Source organism: Pseudophryne corroboree, chromosome 9, assembly GCF_028390025.1.
Source record: "Pseudophryne corroboree isolate aPseCor3 chromosome 9, aPseCor3.hap2, whole genome shotgun sequence".
Lineage (NCBI taxonomy): Eukaryota > Metazoa > Chordata > Amphibia > Anura > Myobatrachidae > Pseudophryne > Pseudophryne corroboree.
Window position 1 is genome coordinate 445,459,195 of NC_086452.1, and position 16,833 is coordinate 445,476,027.

Sequence of the window (16,833 nt, forward strand, 5' to 3'; positions counted from 1 at the left end):
AACCCTTGTAACTCGGGTCTTTCTCAAGGCAGTCTGCCTTGAGAAAGACTCGAGTTACAAGGGTTGAAACGCATTGGCCACACTGTGTTAGAGACCCTATGGTTCCAGAGCCGTCTTGGGAGTGCTGAGCGGAGACCAGACATTCGTCTGAAGTTTGCCTACCCGGGTGGACCCTCTATGGGTGATTATTAAACATCTCTGTTGAGAATTGTTTATACACCAGTTCTCCATAACATCTGGTAATTGTTCAGTTCTCTAGGGCATCACTATGGAACAATAGAGGGCATTCTGTGATTCATGTATTTTTTAGTTGTGTGTATTGTATTCTGTCTATTAAATTGATTGTACTACACATGAAAATTTTATATCTTTCCATATGCGGAGTTGATGAAATTCAAGAAACAACATTGATGGGAAGATTCATGATGCATATACAAGGAATGTATATTTCTGTTTAAGTTCTGTCTGAGTGATGGTTGCACTTATATAAGGTGGCGCCCAGTTAAGCAGGTTTCACATTTTTCTATATTCTACAAGTTTACTGGAGAGACACTTTTTCTGTTTGATATCTGCTATACAAGGCTGCCTGAGTTTTTTTGCGCAGAGACGTATCACCTAAAGTGTTTTGTCACATTTAGAGTCTCTGAATCTGCATACGATGCAGCTTTTTTCCATGTCAAGTTCCTTTGTGCTTCACATATGGAATTAGTCAGCGGAGTCCTAGATGCATCGCGTTATGCCTAGGACGCATTTTCGGCTAAAGGGAAAAAAAAAGACGCCTAACGCTAGCCAGTTGAAAATCATGCACTTATACCTGAATGATGAAGAAAGAAGCCTTAAAATAAAGTGCTCCCTTGTTTTTTGACCCATGTGACTTCTATGGCTTTCATTTAATGGTTCCTCCACTTTTATATCCTCTCTTATTGTATCTTGCCATAAGTAGCAGTTGGCAGGCTGCTGGCTTTGTCTGAAGGTCAGAGATTTTGAACACAGTTTTTGTGAACTGGATTTTTTTAAGAGGCCAACAAACTACGGAGGAGATGTATCAAACAATGTAAAGAGTGGAAAAATGGACCACTAGAGGAGTTGCCCTTAGTAACCAATCAGCTTACCTATCATTTATAGAATGTACTTGATACATGCCACCTCAATACTGATAGGTTGCTATGTGCAACTGCTCCACTGATCCATTCTTTACTCTGCTAGAAAGATCTCCCGCTATGCAACACAAACCATGGGGGTCATTCAGACCTGGTCACACGCAGACTTTTTTTGCACTGCTGCGACCTGGTAATCGCCACCTACATGGGAGGGGGTAATCCCCGTGCAGAGGTGCGATCGGCTGTGCAGTGAGCTGCACAAACAAACGTTTGTGCAGTTTCTGCACAGCCCAGGACTTACTCAGCCGTTGCGACGATCCGGGCCGATGCTGACGTCAGGAATCCTCCTCCCGAATGGCTGGGCACGCCTGCGTTTTTCTGGACACTCCCTGAAAACGGCGAGTTGCCGCCCACGAATGCCTTCTTCCTGTCAATCTTCTTGCGATCGCCGGTGCGATCATTTTCTTTGTTAAGTCTGACGCTGCCCAGCGATCCCCGCCAACGCGCCTGCGCATTGCGGTGCATGCGCTGTTCAGACCCGATCGCACGGCTGCGAAAAAAGGCAGCGTGCGATCGGGTCTGAATGACCCCCCCCCCATGACGCTACAGGAGAGGGTCACTTTCTATTAACCTCATATTTGTATAACGAACGACAAATGTGAAAAAGCTTATTAAAGTATACATTTTGTTACTCTCCTCTAAAAGTTCCCTGAAATTATATAAATGTTTACGACGATCACATTAATGGTAACGCCAATCAAATTTTTTAGGTATAATAATTTTTAATTTATGAGAATCTGATAATCTCATCAGTTACACTTTTCATCTCTTTGTGGATCAACAGACTTTGGAACAGCGGTGAAGGCTCATACACACTGGGCGATGTTGAGCTGAGAGCAGGTCGCTTCTGGTGTGTTGATCTGCTTTCAGCTCAAAACCGCTCAGTGTGTATGCCCCGGCGATGAGCGCTGATGCGCGCTTCCGCTTCATGAACTGCGGGGTGATCGGCTTTCTATAGTGTCCTGCTATGGAAAGCCGCTCACCCTGGCTGACTTCGCTGGACAGGGCGGAAAAGCGCTCAGTGTGTATGCACCTTTAGCCTCAGCAGAGGCGGTCGCTGGGCGGGAGGGCAGGCGTGGCCGGACCGTCCGGGGGTCGGGCCGCAGCAGCTGCGTGACGTCACATGCAACCACTGCGACCCAGGGCAGCGACGAGTAACTTCCAGCCAGCCGCAGGAGCTGCGCTGGTCGGGAGTTACTCTTCAAGTACAAAATCATCGCCGCTGTGCGATGCTTTTGTACTTGTGCGGTGGGGGGGAGGGGCGGCCTGACATGAGGGGCGGACAAGCCCTGTCGTGGGTGTCCCCCCGCATGTCAGTGTAAGTGATCGTAGCTGTGCTAAATTTAGCACAGCTACGATCAGGTCGGAATGACCCCCAAAGAGCCACTGTGGTCAGCTCTGAGAACATGGGACCCATGGGCCAGTGTATACCATACAACCTTGCTCCCACAATAGATAACACCACTGTTTTCTACATGGCTCACCAGCTGACTCAGGATAGTCTACCCGCCATTCAGTATGCAAAAAAAGTGAAAGTAGACCTCCAAAATATATTTTAATAGCTATTATTTTCTATATTTTCATATAGGTATCTTGAAGAACCGACTTCAGTACCCACCAGGTTTGTCATCCATGGGTAAGATGACAAATGAATTATCATGGTATAAAACGTCCACTTTGGGCCACCGGGCTGTCCCCGCAGCTTCTTATGGCAGAATGTATTCTGGCGCGGGCAGCCTGTCTCAACCCACCAGCAGATATTCCTCTCGAGAACAACTGGACATGCTGATGCGAAAGCAGATGTCTAGAGAGCAGTTGAGTCGAAATAATTCCAGAGAACTTCTGGAAGCTGTACCTAGTAGACATGGATCCCGTGAGCATCTAGACACCATACCAAGCCGACATGGTTCAAGAGAGCAACTGGACATTATCTCTAATCGACATGGGTCTAGAGAACATTTAGAAAGTATATCAAGTCGTCATGGATCTAGAGAACATTTAAACCAGTCAGACATGAGAAATGATAGGAGGGATCATATGAATTCAGTGCCTAAAAGGCATGCTTCTAGAGAACATCTGGAAGCATTACACAACAGATATGGGTCAAGGGAGCAGATTGACCCTGGGCCGGTAAGAGAGCTATCTCGAGAATGGATAAACTCTATGCCAAATAGGCAAGTATCTAGAGAGCGAATGGACTCTTTACTTAATAGACAGACTTCTAGGGAACAGCTAGATATTCATTCCAGGCGACAGCCTTCTAGAGACCAACTAGCATCAGCAAGGCAACCTTCAAGAGAGCAATTAGACTTTTTATCCAGAAGATCTAATTCCAGAGAAGACCTGGATACAGTGCCTAGTACTCATTCATTTACAGATAATTTAGAGACTCTTTCTAGAAAGGAAACATCTAGAGAAAATTTGGACACTTTTTCAAAAAGACTTCCGTCTAGGGATAATCTTGAAACTCTCTCTAGAAGACAACCTTCCAGAGAAAATCTAGATGCAGTTCCCAGTCGACATCCTTCCACCGAACAGCTAGATATCCTGTCATCCATTCTTGCTTCATTTAACACATCCGTCCTTTCCTCCACGAATCCAGCCCAGCAGACAGCGAACCCTTCAGTACAGAATTCTTCAACGCCATCTATGTTGTGTTCATCTACGCCTCATTCTGCAACCTCCCACAGCATATCTGAGATGTCTGCAGATTCTGAGTAAGTCAAATTCTTATACAGATTTATTTATATTATATATACCGTATATACTCGAGTATAAGTCGACCCGAATATAAGCCGAAGCACCTAATTCTACCACAAAAACCTGGGAAAACTTATTGACTCGAGTATAAGCCTAGGGTGGGAAATGCAGCTCTAGCCGTACACAGCCCTTAGTGCCAGATATGCCCTCATGCTGCCAGATATGCCCCACAGTGCCAGATATGCCCTCATACTGCCAGATATGCCCCCACAGTGCCAGATACTGCCAGATATGCCCCCACAGTGCCAGATATGCCCTCATGCTGCCAAATATGCCCCGCAGTGCCAGATATGCCCTCATACTGCCAGATATGCCCCACAGTGCCAGATATGCCCTCATACTGCCAGATATGCCCCCACAGTGCCAGATATGCCCTCATGCTGCCAAATATGCCCCGCAGTGCCAGATATGCCCTCATGCTGCCAGATGTGCCCCTCATGCTGCTGCCAGATATGCCCCTCATGCTGCTGCCAGATATGCCCCTCATGCTGCTGCCAGCTATGCCCCTCATGCTGCTGCCAGATATGCCCCCCTCCCAAAGTGCCAAATATGCTCCCCCAGTGCTGTTACTTACCCCTCCGTCGATCCCGCGCTGTCTTCTGAAGTAGGGACACGGAGCGCACAGCGCGCGCCTCTCCTGTGTCCCTCCTGCATCTCCGGCGGCCGGGGTGGGTCTATTAAAGGAAGTGCCGGTTCGTGATCAGAGGTCACGAACGGGTACTTCCTTTAATAGACCCGCCGGAGATGCAGGAGGGACACAGGAGAGCCGCGCGCAGTGCGCTCCGTGTCCCTCCTTCACACTGCTCTCCCTGTCACTGTACACTGACTCGAGTATAGGCCGAGGTGGCTTTTTCAGCACAAAAAAAAGTGCTGAAAAAGTCGGCTTATACTCGAGTATATACGGTATATATATATTTTTTTTTAATCATTATTATCATTTTTTCCCCCAGCAATATTTGGTAGGATTTGACGAGTCAAATATTAGTCTTGAAAACACAGGCCTTCTAGGACTTATTTGATAGATAATATTATCATTAACAACCCCTCCTACTTAATTTTAATATGAAAACTCACATGGCCGACCTGGCATTCACCGAGTTGGGAGGCCCCCCGTTTCCCCTACACCTATTCTGCTAACGAACCCCAGCACCTGGCCTGGCCACGTTTTGCCAATTACACTAATTGGACTGTTCCTTCTTTCTGTCCCCCCCAGTGGACACTACGCATGACAGAGATGGGACAGACCATAGCCGAATAATTATATAGATTAGGTTTTGGTTTAGTACTTGTCAGTATCCTAAAATAGGACACTGGTATATACCTAATGATTACCAGTATACAAATATGTTTTATTAGTTACGAGCTCGTCAAACTGACGGAGCTGCTAGGAGTCGGGACTCTGTCATGCTAAAGTGTGTCGGTGTAATGTGTGTTTGTGCGTGCCCGAACGGAACAAGACTTGAATTGCTGCGTCAGGCGCCATCTAGTTCCTGTCAGTGCATCATAGAGGTGTTAGCCTTTTATTATATGGGATGAAGTGTGTAAAGTCCCTGTATCCATACCTTAAACTTTTGCACAAGTACCCTTATAGTTAAAATATTCCATCAAACATTCGGCAGTAGGGCTGGATTTAATATTAGGCACATTAATCCTGTGCATGCAATCTTAACTGAAGTGTTTTTTTCTTTGATCAAAAGGATATGTCAAGCTAACAAATGTATAACTGGGGGATGGTAAAAAGAATGGGTGGGGGGGTTTCCCGAGAAACATGTATTAACAGAGGTGGAGTTCTGCTTTGTAACTGGGAATCTGGAAATATATCTAATGCTTGTAAGGTTTGCTGTTGCCATCACTAATCTGTGTCAGCCAGGTCTGGTGGCACTATTGCACCGTGGCTTCCCTCTACTACAGTATAAGATCAGCCCGCCAAACTATGTGCCACTGCCCACCGCCATGAATGAGTCTGTCAATTTTTCTTTCTTCTTTTGCTATTTCTCCACAGCACTTAAAGGTGCTAGAAACGCTTAGAAAGCGCTGTATATTAACTTGCCCTGTCTTTGTGTTTTCCTGCGGCCATCGTAAAGATTAGTGAGAAATGATGCTAATTCCTGAGAGCCCCCAGCAGGAGCAGGAGGAAAGGGAGATACTTCAGGCAGCTGTGTACGCAAGCACCTGGTGACCTATTCGCTAGCAGGGGTCCGTAGTCCGCAAGCCCGCTGGCCTGAGACGTGACTGAGCAGGAGGAGGTCAGTTATCTCAGGTAACCATTTACCAACCGCAAATAACACTGCTATGCCGAAGACAGGATAAAACAACACACACGGCTGCTCGTAAAAGTGACGTGGAGAGACGTGGGTTACAGAGAGAGGACACGACCACCCGCTGTATCCGCGTATCGCCAGGAATGCTTGCTGCTGAAGACTCCTTTCACAAGACTGTCATCGGGAGAAGAGAGTTTCAAATAAACTGAACAGACTTTTTTTTTATACATTTTGTACCTTTGTAACCAGAGCTAAAAGAAAATAATAATTTCTATCCTTATTTTTGGGAGTTCTATGTCGATGTCATTCCAATGCAGGCACTGTTCTTACTGGGTCTACTTAACATGTCTTGGGGGATTTTACAAGATGGGGGATAATGCTTGAATTTCAAGGAAGAACCCACACAGGATTTAGGTTACTGTATCAAAAGGAAGCTATGTTATGTTGGCTGGATTCCTTAATAAGAGTATACCTCCTAACAGTCCCGATATGAGGGTTCTGTCCTGCCATCCCATCCGCAGGTGGCAACTCTGTACAGCCCCTGCTGCTGACCTTCTTGACAGGGAAGGGAATTTGGCTAAAGGGCCATGTCCCATTGTAACTTTGCTTGCTTCCTGTCCCGATTCCGGGAACGGAAATTTTTGGAAATATGCTAAAGGAACAGATGGTATATGCCCATCACCTACACACAATGGAGGGTGCCAATTTGTGGGCTGAGCCGTTAAAATACCCAATATTCCAAATTTGAAAATTAGGACTTTGGCGATCTTTCGTATAATTCACAAAGCTGGATATTTTCATAAGGTTGCAGCCTACTTACCTGGAGCTAGGGGCATCACTTAATCTTGGGGCTCTTTTATAAATCCACTAGGGACACATTGTGCCTCGTGCCTCAGTGATGTCACTATTTTCTAGTGAATCCATAGGCCACATTGCCGTGAATATTGGCTCAGCCCACAATTTTGGTAAGAGCATTCTGTAGGCGACAGAACGTTCAGACGCAGGGTTACTTGAAACAAGCCGTCAGTGGACTCTTCATATGACAGAATTACTGCCAATTAATGTGTGCCTGTCACTCTCAGAATTAAACGTTTCTTATCCAATAGTATACAAGTTACCTATATCTGCTCCCAATCTATCTTGAGCTTTTTACATTCCAAAAATTGGGTCTGTTGACAGGTATACATACATAGTGCAGGCTGACCAGTATAGAACTAGTTCCATCCAGTCCTTATCTGTAGATCGCAGGGCGTTCAATCCAAAGACGTGTTTCCGCGTTCTTGCGGCAATTATTCGTGTGTGTTGCAGCCACCATCTCTTAGTTATGACACTGAGCCTCACTGAAGCACTCAAAACAAAAAGTTGCAATCTCATTGTCAAAAAATAAATAAAAAAATTAGCGCCATTGAAAATGATGTCAAACGTTAGCTCATTAAAGTGGTACAGCCTGATTATAATAACACTGTACAATCATTGGCGAACGCTATATAAAATAATGAGTATTTAACTATTTTTTGTTATCAGGTTTTATTTGTTATTTGCAGTTTCTTTTGTTTTCCTGTATACTGTTTGAAATACAACAAAAAGGGCTTTTTATCTAATAACAACACATTATTATTTTTTATTTATATATATGTCTTTGAGACGCTAATATTAACTGACTTTTTACAAAGTACAAAGCAAGTGTTAACCACTATTAGGTGCACAATAAGGCATACAACTATAAAACTGTAATAGAGAACACAGTAGATAATTCAAAATATATGCAGGGTAAAGTATTTGCTTCTATACCTTTGTACTATACCTGAATGAGGGTATTAAATGTCACCTGAGGATAAGCAATTTCTAAATCCATGCTACAGTATTTACCATGAAAAATATTTTTCATAAGATTACAGTATTACTGTACAAAATAAAGACCATAGCTTCTTGCCCAATTCTAATACAGGTTGAATATCCTATATCCAAATATTCCGAAATACGGAATATTCCAAAACAAGGAATATTTTGAGTGAGCGTGAGATAGTGAAACCTTTGTTTTCTGAGAGCTCAATGTACACAAACTTTGTTTAATACACAAAGTTATTAAAAATATTGTATTAAATGACCTTCAGGCTGTGTGTATAAGGTCTATATGAAATATAAATGCATTCTGTGCTTAGACTTGGGTCCCATCGCCATGATATCTCATTATGGTATGCAATTATTCCAAAATACGGAAAAATCCGGTATCCAAAAAACTTCTGGTCCCAAGCATTTTGGATATGGGATACTCAACCTGTATATAATAATAGTACATCTAAAAAACATCATGCAGCAATAAAGTATAATAATTAGAAGTCACTGAGCTGCACATAATATTAAACATTCATATACATACAATCCTAATTATATAACACAAAAAAAAACAAGAAAGGCAGTGAAGAGACAAAATGATGCCTTATATTTCTGAAATAATCCCTTTATGCTGAGGTCTACATAAATCCATGAACACTGTATTAAATATGTATTGTTGAAACCAAAAATTCGAATTATACCTCCTGTTACCTTGGCAACACATAATCAGCAGGCATAATACACTGTGTATCACATGCACAAAACACAAAAGAGTAGAAAGTGATGGCGGTAGATACCAGAATTAAACCACCATGCAAGACATATGGTTGCCATGATACTCAGAACGGTATCTCAACAAAGACAAATAGTCCTCAGTAAATCAGAAAATAAAGCAATATCAGGAAATTACCCATTTCCATAGAATGAGTATGTTTGGCTACTGATTTCCTCACTTAATTTCCAGTTACAAAAAGGTAATTTGAGTTTTATAATTACTGTTTAAGATGAAATAATATATTGTGCAGCAGTTAAACAAAATAAGTGTGGGAAAACAGACAGAGAATGTGATCACACTGGAAATGGGTCACTTTGTGAGGTTTGAAGAACTGTCTGGAAATTCTGAGTATTGTCAACTAAAGCCCCGTACACACTAGGCGATATTTTGAACAATATCGCTCAGAAAGGGCTTTCTGAGCGATATTGTTTAACAATATCGCCTAGTGTGTAAACTCATATCATTAACAATGCACGTTCCCACTCATCGTTAACGACCCCCTCCCTCGTCTGAACATGTACAGACGAGGCAGGTCCTCTTTAACAACAGCAGGCTGTCGTTCACCCCGCCGTCACTCACTTACCCGCTGGCATCGGCAAGTGTGTATGCACTTGCCGATGCCGGCACCCCGCCGAATCTCCGCGGCTAGTGGGGCTCGGCTAGTGTGTACTGGCCTTAACTTTTACTTCCAGATATTTAAATATAATTGAACTTGCACATTTATTATGGTTTTATCCCAAAAGTTTATTCATCAGGCATAACCCAATAAAAATTAGATGTCATATACATTCTGTAGCATAAGACAATGGTGACTAAAATAAAAGACAAAATTATTTTTATTACTATTATTTATTTTATTTTAATGTCAAGTATTATTATTATTTTTTATTATTATTATTTATTATTATTATTATAAATTGTATTAATATTTATGCATTATGGTTTTATTATTATTGTTATTATTATTAATAACAGAACATACAAAACTGGTATTAAAAAATGTGCCATAAAAAATATCTTTTTATGTATTTGAAATATATTTCTGCTTTATTTTTATATTTTTGTTTGTGTTTTTGATACATGAAGCTCCCAGAGTAAATGGAAGTAACTAGATTATAAGCTGCCAATTTTTTTTTTCAAAGTATTGCAAATGTCAAAATAGAAGTCTTAATATGTTGTGTAATTGCAATGAATTTTGGATTATTATTAAACTGCAGTACAATTGAATTAACCTGTTTTTCCAAACATTGGGTATTACCACTACATATTATACCCATACATAAAACTTTTAGTGTATGAGTAAAAGGTTTTGATGAATAGCAGCATTGTTAAGAGGATGAGCTCAAATAATAAATAAATTACATTTATTGTCTTTATCAATTGCATTTAATGATATGCAACATATTAATAACATATAGTTTACCTATACAGTATTTATATCTTTAATAATAGGGGAATATTATTTCTACTTTAATAAATACATACATTTACAAACTCATTTTCTCTCAAGCTACACAATCATATACTTTGTGTCATGAAAATATGGCATTGACTATGTTAGATCAGTTAAACACAGTTGAACATTTTATGTCTACACTGTGCCAACAAGTGGCGTTCCCTCCAAGCAAACATTACTGTCCACTGATCGGACAGTCAAATCCCGATAGCAATTATATAATATCTTAGTGTATACATGGGCCAGCATCTCAGAGTGGTGGAATAATGTTTTTTGGTCACTTCTTCCAAATGAAACCTACAATGTATTAATAAAAATGTCTTCTGTTCTCTTGTATATCTCTCGAATCCTGTAAAACAAAGTTTCTCCAAAAGCAAGGGTTATGTAAAAAAAAGAAGAACAAAAAATATACAAAAACAATCCAATTTATAAATAAAAATATAAATGCAAATTGAAAAAATGGTTCTGTATGCTAATATATACATATATATATGTTTCAAAAATATATATCTATATAGGCATACATATATGTGTGTGCGTATGGTTTTGGTGTGATTTGTTCTCAGCTCTTTGTTATCTGTTGTTGAGACAGAAAAAAAAGAACAAACTTGTTTATTTTTTCAGGATGTATATAAAAATTGAATCTCAGAATTCTATTTGTTACGCATATTTATACGACTGCCTATTTATTTTAATTATGTGACTCATTTGTAAGCAAGTTTTGGTTTTGTGTTTTGATATTTGATATTTATGCTGTTTATCACCAAAAAACAAAAAGAAAAGAAAAATCTGTCTTTTTATTTTTTTAAATTAACAAAATTAAATGTAAAAGAAAATATTTAGAATTTGTTTTTACATTGATTCCTTAGGGCAAACACTTTTCTCTATCGTCCTAGTGGATGCTGGGGTTCCTGAAAGGACCATGGGGAATAGCGGCTCCGCAGGAGACAGGGCACAAAAAGTAAAGCTTTAGGATCAGGTGGTGTGCACTGGCTCCTCCCCCTATGACCCTCCTCCAAGCCTCAGTTAGATTTTTGTGCCCGGCCGAGAAGGGTGCAATCTAGGTGGCTCTCCTAAAGAGCTGCTTAGAAAAGTTTAGCTTAGGTTTTTTATTTTACAGTGAGTCCTGCTGGCAACAGGATCACTGCAACGAGGGACTTAGGGGAGAAGAAGTGAACTCACCTGCGTGCAGGATGGATTGGCTTCTTGGCTACTGGACATTAGCTCCAGAGGGACGATCACAGGTACAGCCTGGATGGTCACCGGAGCCTCACCGCCGGCCCCCTTGCAGATGCTGAAACGAGAAGAGGTCCAGAATCGGCGGCAGAAGACTCCTCAGTCTTCTTAAGGTAGCGCACAGCACTGCAGCTGTGCGCCATTTTCCTCTCAGCACACTTCACACGGCAGTCACTGAGGGTGCAGGGCGCTGGGAGGGGGGCGCCCTGGGAGGCAAATGAAAACCTTTTTTGGCTAAAAATACCTCACATATAGCCTCCGGGGGCTATATGGAGATATTTAACCCCTGCCAGAATCCGTTAAGAGCGGGAGACGAGGCCGCCGAAAAAGGGGCGGGGCCTATCTCCTCAGCACACAGCGCCATTTTCCCTCACAGAAAGGCTGGAGGGAAGGCTCCCAGGCTCTCCCCTGCACTGCACTACAGAAACAGGGTTAAAACAGAGAGGGGGGGCACTAATTTGGCGTTAGAAATATATAAAAAAGATGCTATAAGGGAAAACACTTATATAAGGTTGTCCCTATATAATTATAGCGTTTTTGGTGTGTGCTGGCAAACTCTCCCTCTGTCTCTCCAAAGGGCTAGTGGGTCCTGTCCTCTATCAGAGCATTCCCTGTGTGTGTGCTGTGTGTCGGTACGTGTGTGTCGACATGTATGAGGACGATGTTGGTGAGGAGGCGGAGAAATTGCCTGTAATGGTGATGTCACTCTCTAGGGAGTCGACACCGGAATGGATGGCTTATTTAGGGAATTACGTGATAATGTCAACACGCGCCAAGGTCGGTTGACGACATGAGACGGCCGACAAACAATTAGTACCGGTCCAGACGTCTCAAAAACACCGTCAGGGGTTTTAAAACGCCCGTTTACTTTAGTCGGTCGACACAGACACAGACAGGGACACTGAATCCAGTGTCGACGGTGAATAAACAAACGTATTCCTTATTAGGGCCACACGTTAAGGGCAATGAAGGAGGTGTTACATATTTCTGATACTACAAGTACCACAAAAGAGGGTATTATGTGGGATGTGAAAAAACTACCGTAGTTTTTCCTGAATCAGATAAATTAAATGAAGTGTGTGATGATGCGTGGGTTCCCCCCGATAGAAAATATGGGCGGTATACCCTTTCCCGCCAGAAGTTAGGGCGCGTTGGGAAACACCCCTTAGGGTGGATAAGGCGCTCACACGCTTATCAGAACAAGTGGCGGTACCGTCTATAGATAGGGCCGTCCTCAAGGAGCCAGCTGACAGGAGGCTGGAAAAATATCATAAAAAGTATATACACACATACTGGTGTTATACTGCGACCAGCGATCGCCTCAGCCTGGATGTGCAGAGCTGGGGTGGCTTGGTCGGATTCCCTGACTAAAAATATTGATACCCTTGACAGGGACAGTATTTTATTGACTATAGAGCATTTAAAGGATGTATTTCTATATATGCGAGATGCACAGAGGGATATTTGCACTCTGGCATCAAGAGTAAGTGCGATGTCCATATCTGCCAGAAGATGTTTATGGACACGACAGTGGTCAGGTGATGCAGATTCCAAACGGCACAAAGGTGTATTGCCGTATAAAGGAAGAGGAGTTATTTGGGGTCGGTCCATCGGACCTGGTGGCCACGGCAACTGCTGGAAAATCCACCGTTTTTACCCTAAGTCACATCTCTGCAGAAAAAGACACCGTCTTTTCAGCTTCAGTCCTTTCGTCCCTATAAGAGTCATATCTGCCCAGGGATAGAGGAAAGGGAAGAAGACTGCAGCAGGCAGCCCATTCCCAGGAACAGAAGCGTTCCACCGCTTCTGACAAGCTCTCAGCATGACGCTGAGACCGTACAGGACCCCTGGATCCTACAAGTAGTATCCCAGGGGTACAGTTTGGAATGTCGAGACGTTTCCCCTGCGCAGGCTCCTGAAGTCTGCTTTACCAAGGTCTCCCTCCGACAAGGAGGCAGTATGGGAAAAAATTCACGAGCTGTATTCCCAGCAGGTGATAATTAAATTACCCCTCCTACAACAAGAAAAGGGGGTATTATTCCACACTACTGTATATTGTGGTACTGAAGCCAGAAGGCTAGGTGAGACCTATTCTAAATCTAAAAAATTTGAACACTTACAAAGGTTCAAATCAAGATGGAGTCACTCAGAGCAGTGATAACGAACCGGGAAGAAGGGGACTATCTGGTGTCCCGAGACATCAGGGATGCTTACCTCCATGTCCCAAATTTGCCCTTATCACTAAGGGTACCTCAGGTTCGTGGTACAGAACTGTCACTATCAGTTTCAGACGCTGCCGTTTGGATTGTCTACGGCACCCCGGGTCTTTACCAAGGTAATGGCCGAAATGATGGTTCTTCTTCGAAGAAAAGGCGTCTTAATTATCCCTTACTTGGACGATCTCCTGATAAGGGCAAAGTCCAGGGAACAGTTGGAGGTCGGAGTAGCACTATCTCGGATACTGTTACAACAGCAGGGGTGGATTCTAAATATTCCAAAATCGCAGCTGATCCCGACAACAAGTCTCCTGTGCTTAGGGATGATTCTGGACACAGTCCAGAAAAAGGTGTTTCTCCCGGAAGAGAAAGCCAGGGAGTTATCCGAGCTAGTCAGGAACCTCCTAAAATCAGTGCATCATTGCACAAGGGCCATGGTAAAAAAAATGGTGACTTCCTTCGAAGCAATTCCAGTCGGCAGATTTCATGCAAGAACTTTTCAGTGGGATCTGCTGGACAAATGGTCCGGATCGCATCTTCAGATGCATCAGCGGATAACCCTATATCCAAGGACAAGGGTGTCTCTCCTGTGGTGGTTACAGAGTGCTCATCTTCTAGAGGGCCGCAGATTCGGCATTCAGTTTTGGATGTTGGTGACCACGGAGGCCAGCCCGAGAGGCTGGGGAGCAGTCACACAAAAAAAAAAAAAAAAAATTTCCAGGGAGTGTGATCAAGTCTGGAGATTTTTCTCCACATAAATATAGCTAAGGGTAAATGTATAATGCTCTAAGCTTAGCAAGACCTCTGCTTCAAGGTCAGCCGGTATTGATCCAGTGGGATAAAACATCACGGCAGTCGCCCACGTAAATAGACAGGGCGGCACAAGAAGCAGGAGGGCAGTGGCAAAAACTGCAAGGACTTTTCGCTGGGCGGAAAATCATGTGATAGCACTGTCAGCAGTGTTTCATTCCGGGAATGGAAACTGGGAAGCAGACTTCCTCAGTAGGCACGACCTCCACCCGGCAGAGTGGGAACTTCATGGGGAAGTTTTCCACATAATTGTAAACCGTTGGGAATTACCAAAGGTGGACATGATGGCGTCCCGTCTGAACAAAAAACGGGACAGGTATTGCGCCAGGTTAAGAGACCCTCAGGCAATAGCTGTGGACGTTCTGGTAACACCGTGGGTGTACCAGTCGGTGTATGTGTTCCATCCTCTGCTTTTCATACCTAAGGTACTGAGAATTATAAGACGTAGAGGAGTAAGAACTATACTCATGGCTCCGGATTGGCCAAGAAGGACTTGGTACCCGGAACTTCAAGAGATGCTCACAGAGGACTTATGGCCTCTGCCGCTAAGAAGGGACTTGTTTCAGCAAGTACCATGTCTGTTCCAAGACTTACCGCAGCTGCGTTTGACGGCATGGCGGTGGAACGCCGGATCCTAAGGGAAAAGGCATTCAGGAAGAGGTCATTCCTACCCTGGTCAAAGCCAGAAAGGAGGTGACCGCACAACATTATCACCACATGTGGCGAAAATATGTTGCGTGGTGTGAGGCCAGGAAGGCCCCACGAAGAAATTTCAACTCGGTCGATTCCTGCATTTCTTGCAAACAGGAGTGTCTATGGGCCTCAAATTGGGGTCCATTAAGGTTCAAATTTCGGCCCTGTCGATTTTTCTTCCAGAAAGAATTGGCTTCAGTTCCTGAAGTCCAGAAGTTTGTCAAGGGAGTATTGCATATACAACCCCCTTTTGTGCCTCCAGTGGCACTGTGGGATCTCAAGTTCTGGGATTCCTCAAAACACATTGGTTTAAAACCAGTCAAATCTGTGGATTTGAAGCATCTCACATGAAAAGTGAACATGCTCTTGGACCTGGCCTGGACCAGGCGAGTGTCAAATTGGTGTTTTTTTTCTCAAAAAAGCCCATATCTGTTTGTCCATTCGGACAGGGCAGAGCTGCGGACTCGTCCCCAGTTCTCTCCCTAAGGTGGTGTCAGTGTTTCACCTGAACCAGCTTATTGTGGTGTCTTGCGCCTACTAGGGACTTGGAGGACTCCAAGTTGCTAGATGTGCTCAGGGCCCTGAAAATATAGGTTCCAGGACGGCTGGAGTCAGGAAAACTGACTTGCTGTTATCCTGTATGCACCCAACAAACTGGGTGCTCTTGCTTTTAAGCAGACTTTTGCTAGTTGGATGTGTAATACAATTCAGCTTGCACATTCTGTGGCAGGCCTGCCACAGCCAAAATATGTAAATGCCCATTCCACAAGGAAGGTGGGCTCATCTTGGGCGGCTGCCCGAGGGGTCTCGGCTTTACAACTTTGCCGAGCGGCTATTTAGTCAGGGGCAAACACGTTTGTAAAATCCTACAAATTTGATACCCTGGCTAAGGAGGACCTGGAGTTCTCTCATTCGGTGCTGCAGAGTCATCCGCACTCTCCCGCCCGTTTGGGAGCTTTGGTATAATCCCCATGGTCCTTTCAGGAACCCCAGCATCCACTAGGACGATAGAGAAAATAAGAATTTACTTACCGATAATTCTATTTCTCGGAGTCCGTAGTGGATGCTGGGCGCCCATCCCAAGTGCGGATTATCTGCATTACTTGTACATAGTTACAAAAATCGGGTTATTATTGTTGTGAGCCATCTTTTCAGAGGCTCCGCTGTTATCATACTGTTAACTGGGTTCAGATCACAGGTTGTACAGTGTGATTGGTGTGGCTGGTATGAGTCTTACCCGGGATTCATAAATCCTTCCTTATTGTGTACGCTCGTCCGGGCACAGTACCTAACTGAGGCTTGGAGGAGGGTCATAGGGGGAGGAGCCAGTGCACACCACCTGATCCTAAAGCTTTACTTTTTGTGCCCTGTCTCCTGCGGAGCCGCTATTCCCCATGGTCCTTTCAGGAACCCCAGCATCCACTACGGACTCCGAGAAATAGAATTATCGGTAAGTAAATTCTTATTTTTTATTTTATACTTTTTATTTCCTATAATGCTGAATATGTAAACAGCAGATTAACTAAAAAAGTGTAGTATCCACATTAATGGCAATACCTTAAATGTCTGAACTGAAAGAAAGTTTAAATCAAAACAGTGTGAAATAAAAGAGCAGCCATTATTCAATTAT

At 43.4% G+C, this 16,833-nt stretch overlaps 1 protein-coding gene across 1 annotated transcript in view; it reads left to right on the forward strand.

Moving 5' to 3' along the window:
• The window catches only part of CELSR3 (cadherin EGF LAG seven-pass G-type receptor 3), a 237,479-nt gene extending 227,823 nt beyond the window's left edge, over positions 1–9,656 (forward strand). The window contains exons 34-35 of the mRNA XM_063941154.1: positions 2,749–3,877; positions 6,005–9,656. Coding sequence (XP_063797224.1) covers positions 2,749–3,877; positions 6,005–6,032 — 1,157 coding nt within the window. The 3' untranslated portion in view covers positions 6,033–9,656. The remainder of the gene's footprint in view (positions 1–2,748; positions 3,878–6,004) is intronic.
• The last annotated feature ends 7,177 nt before the right edge of the window (positions 9,657–16,833 follow it).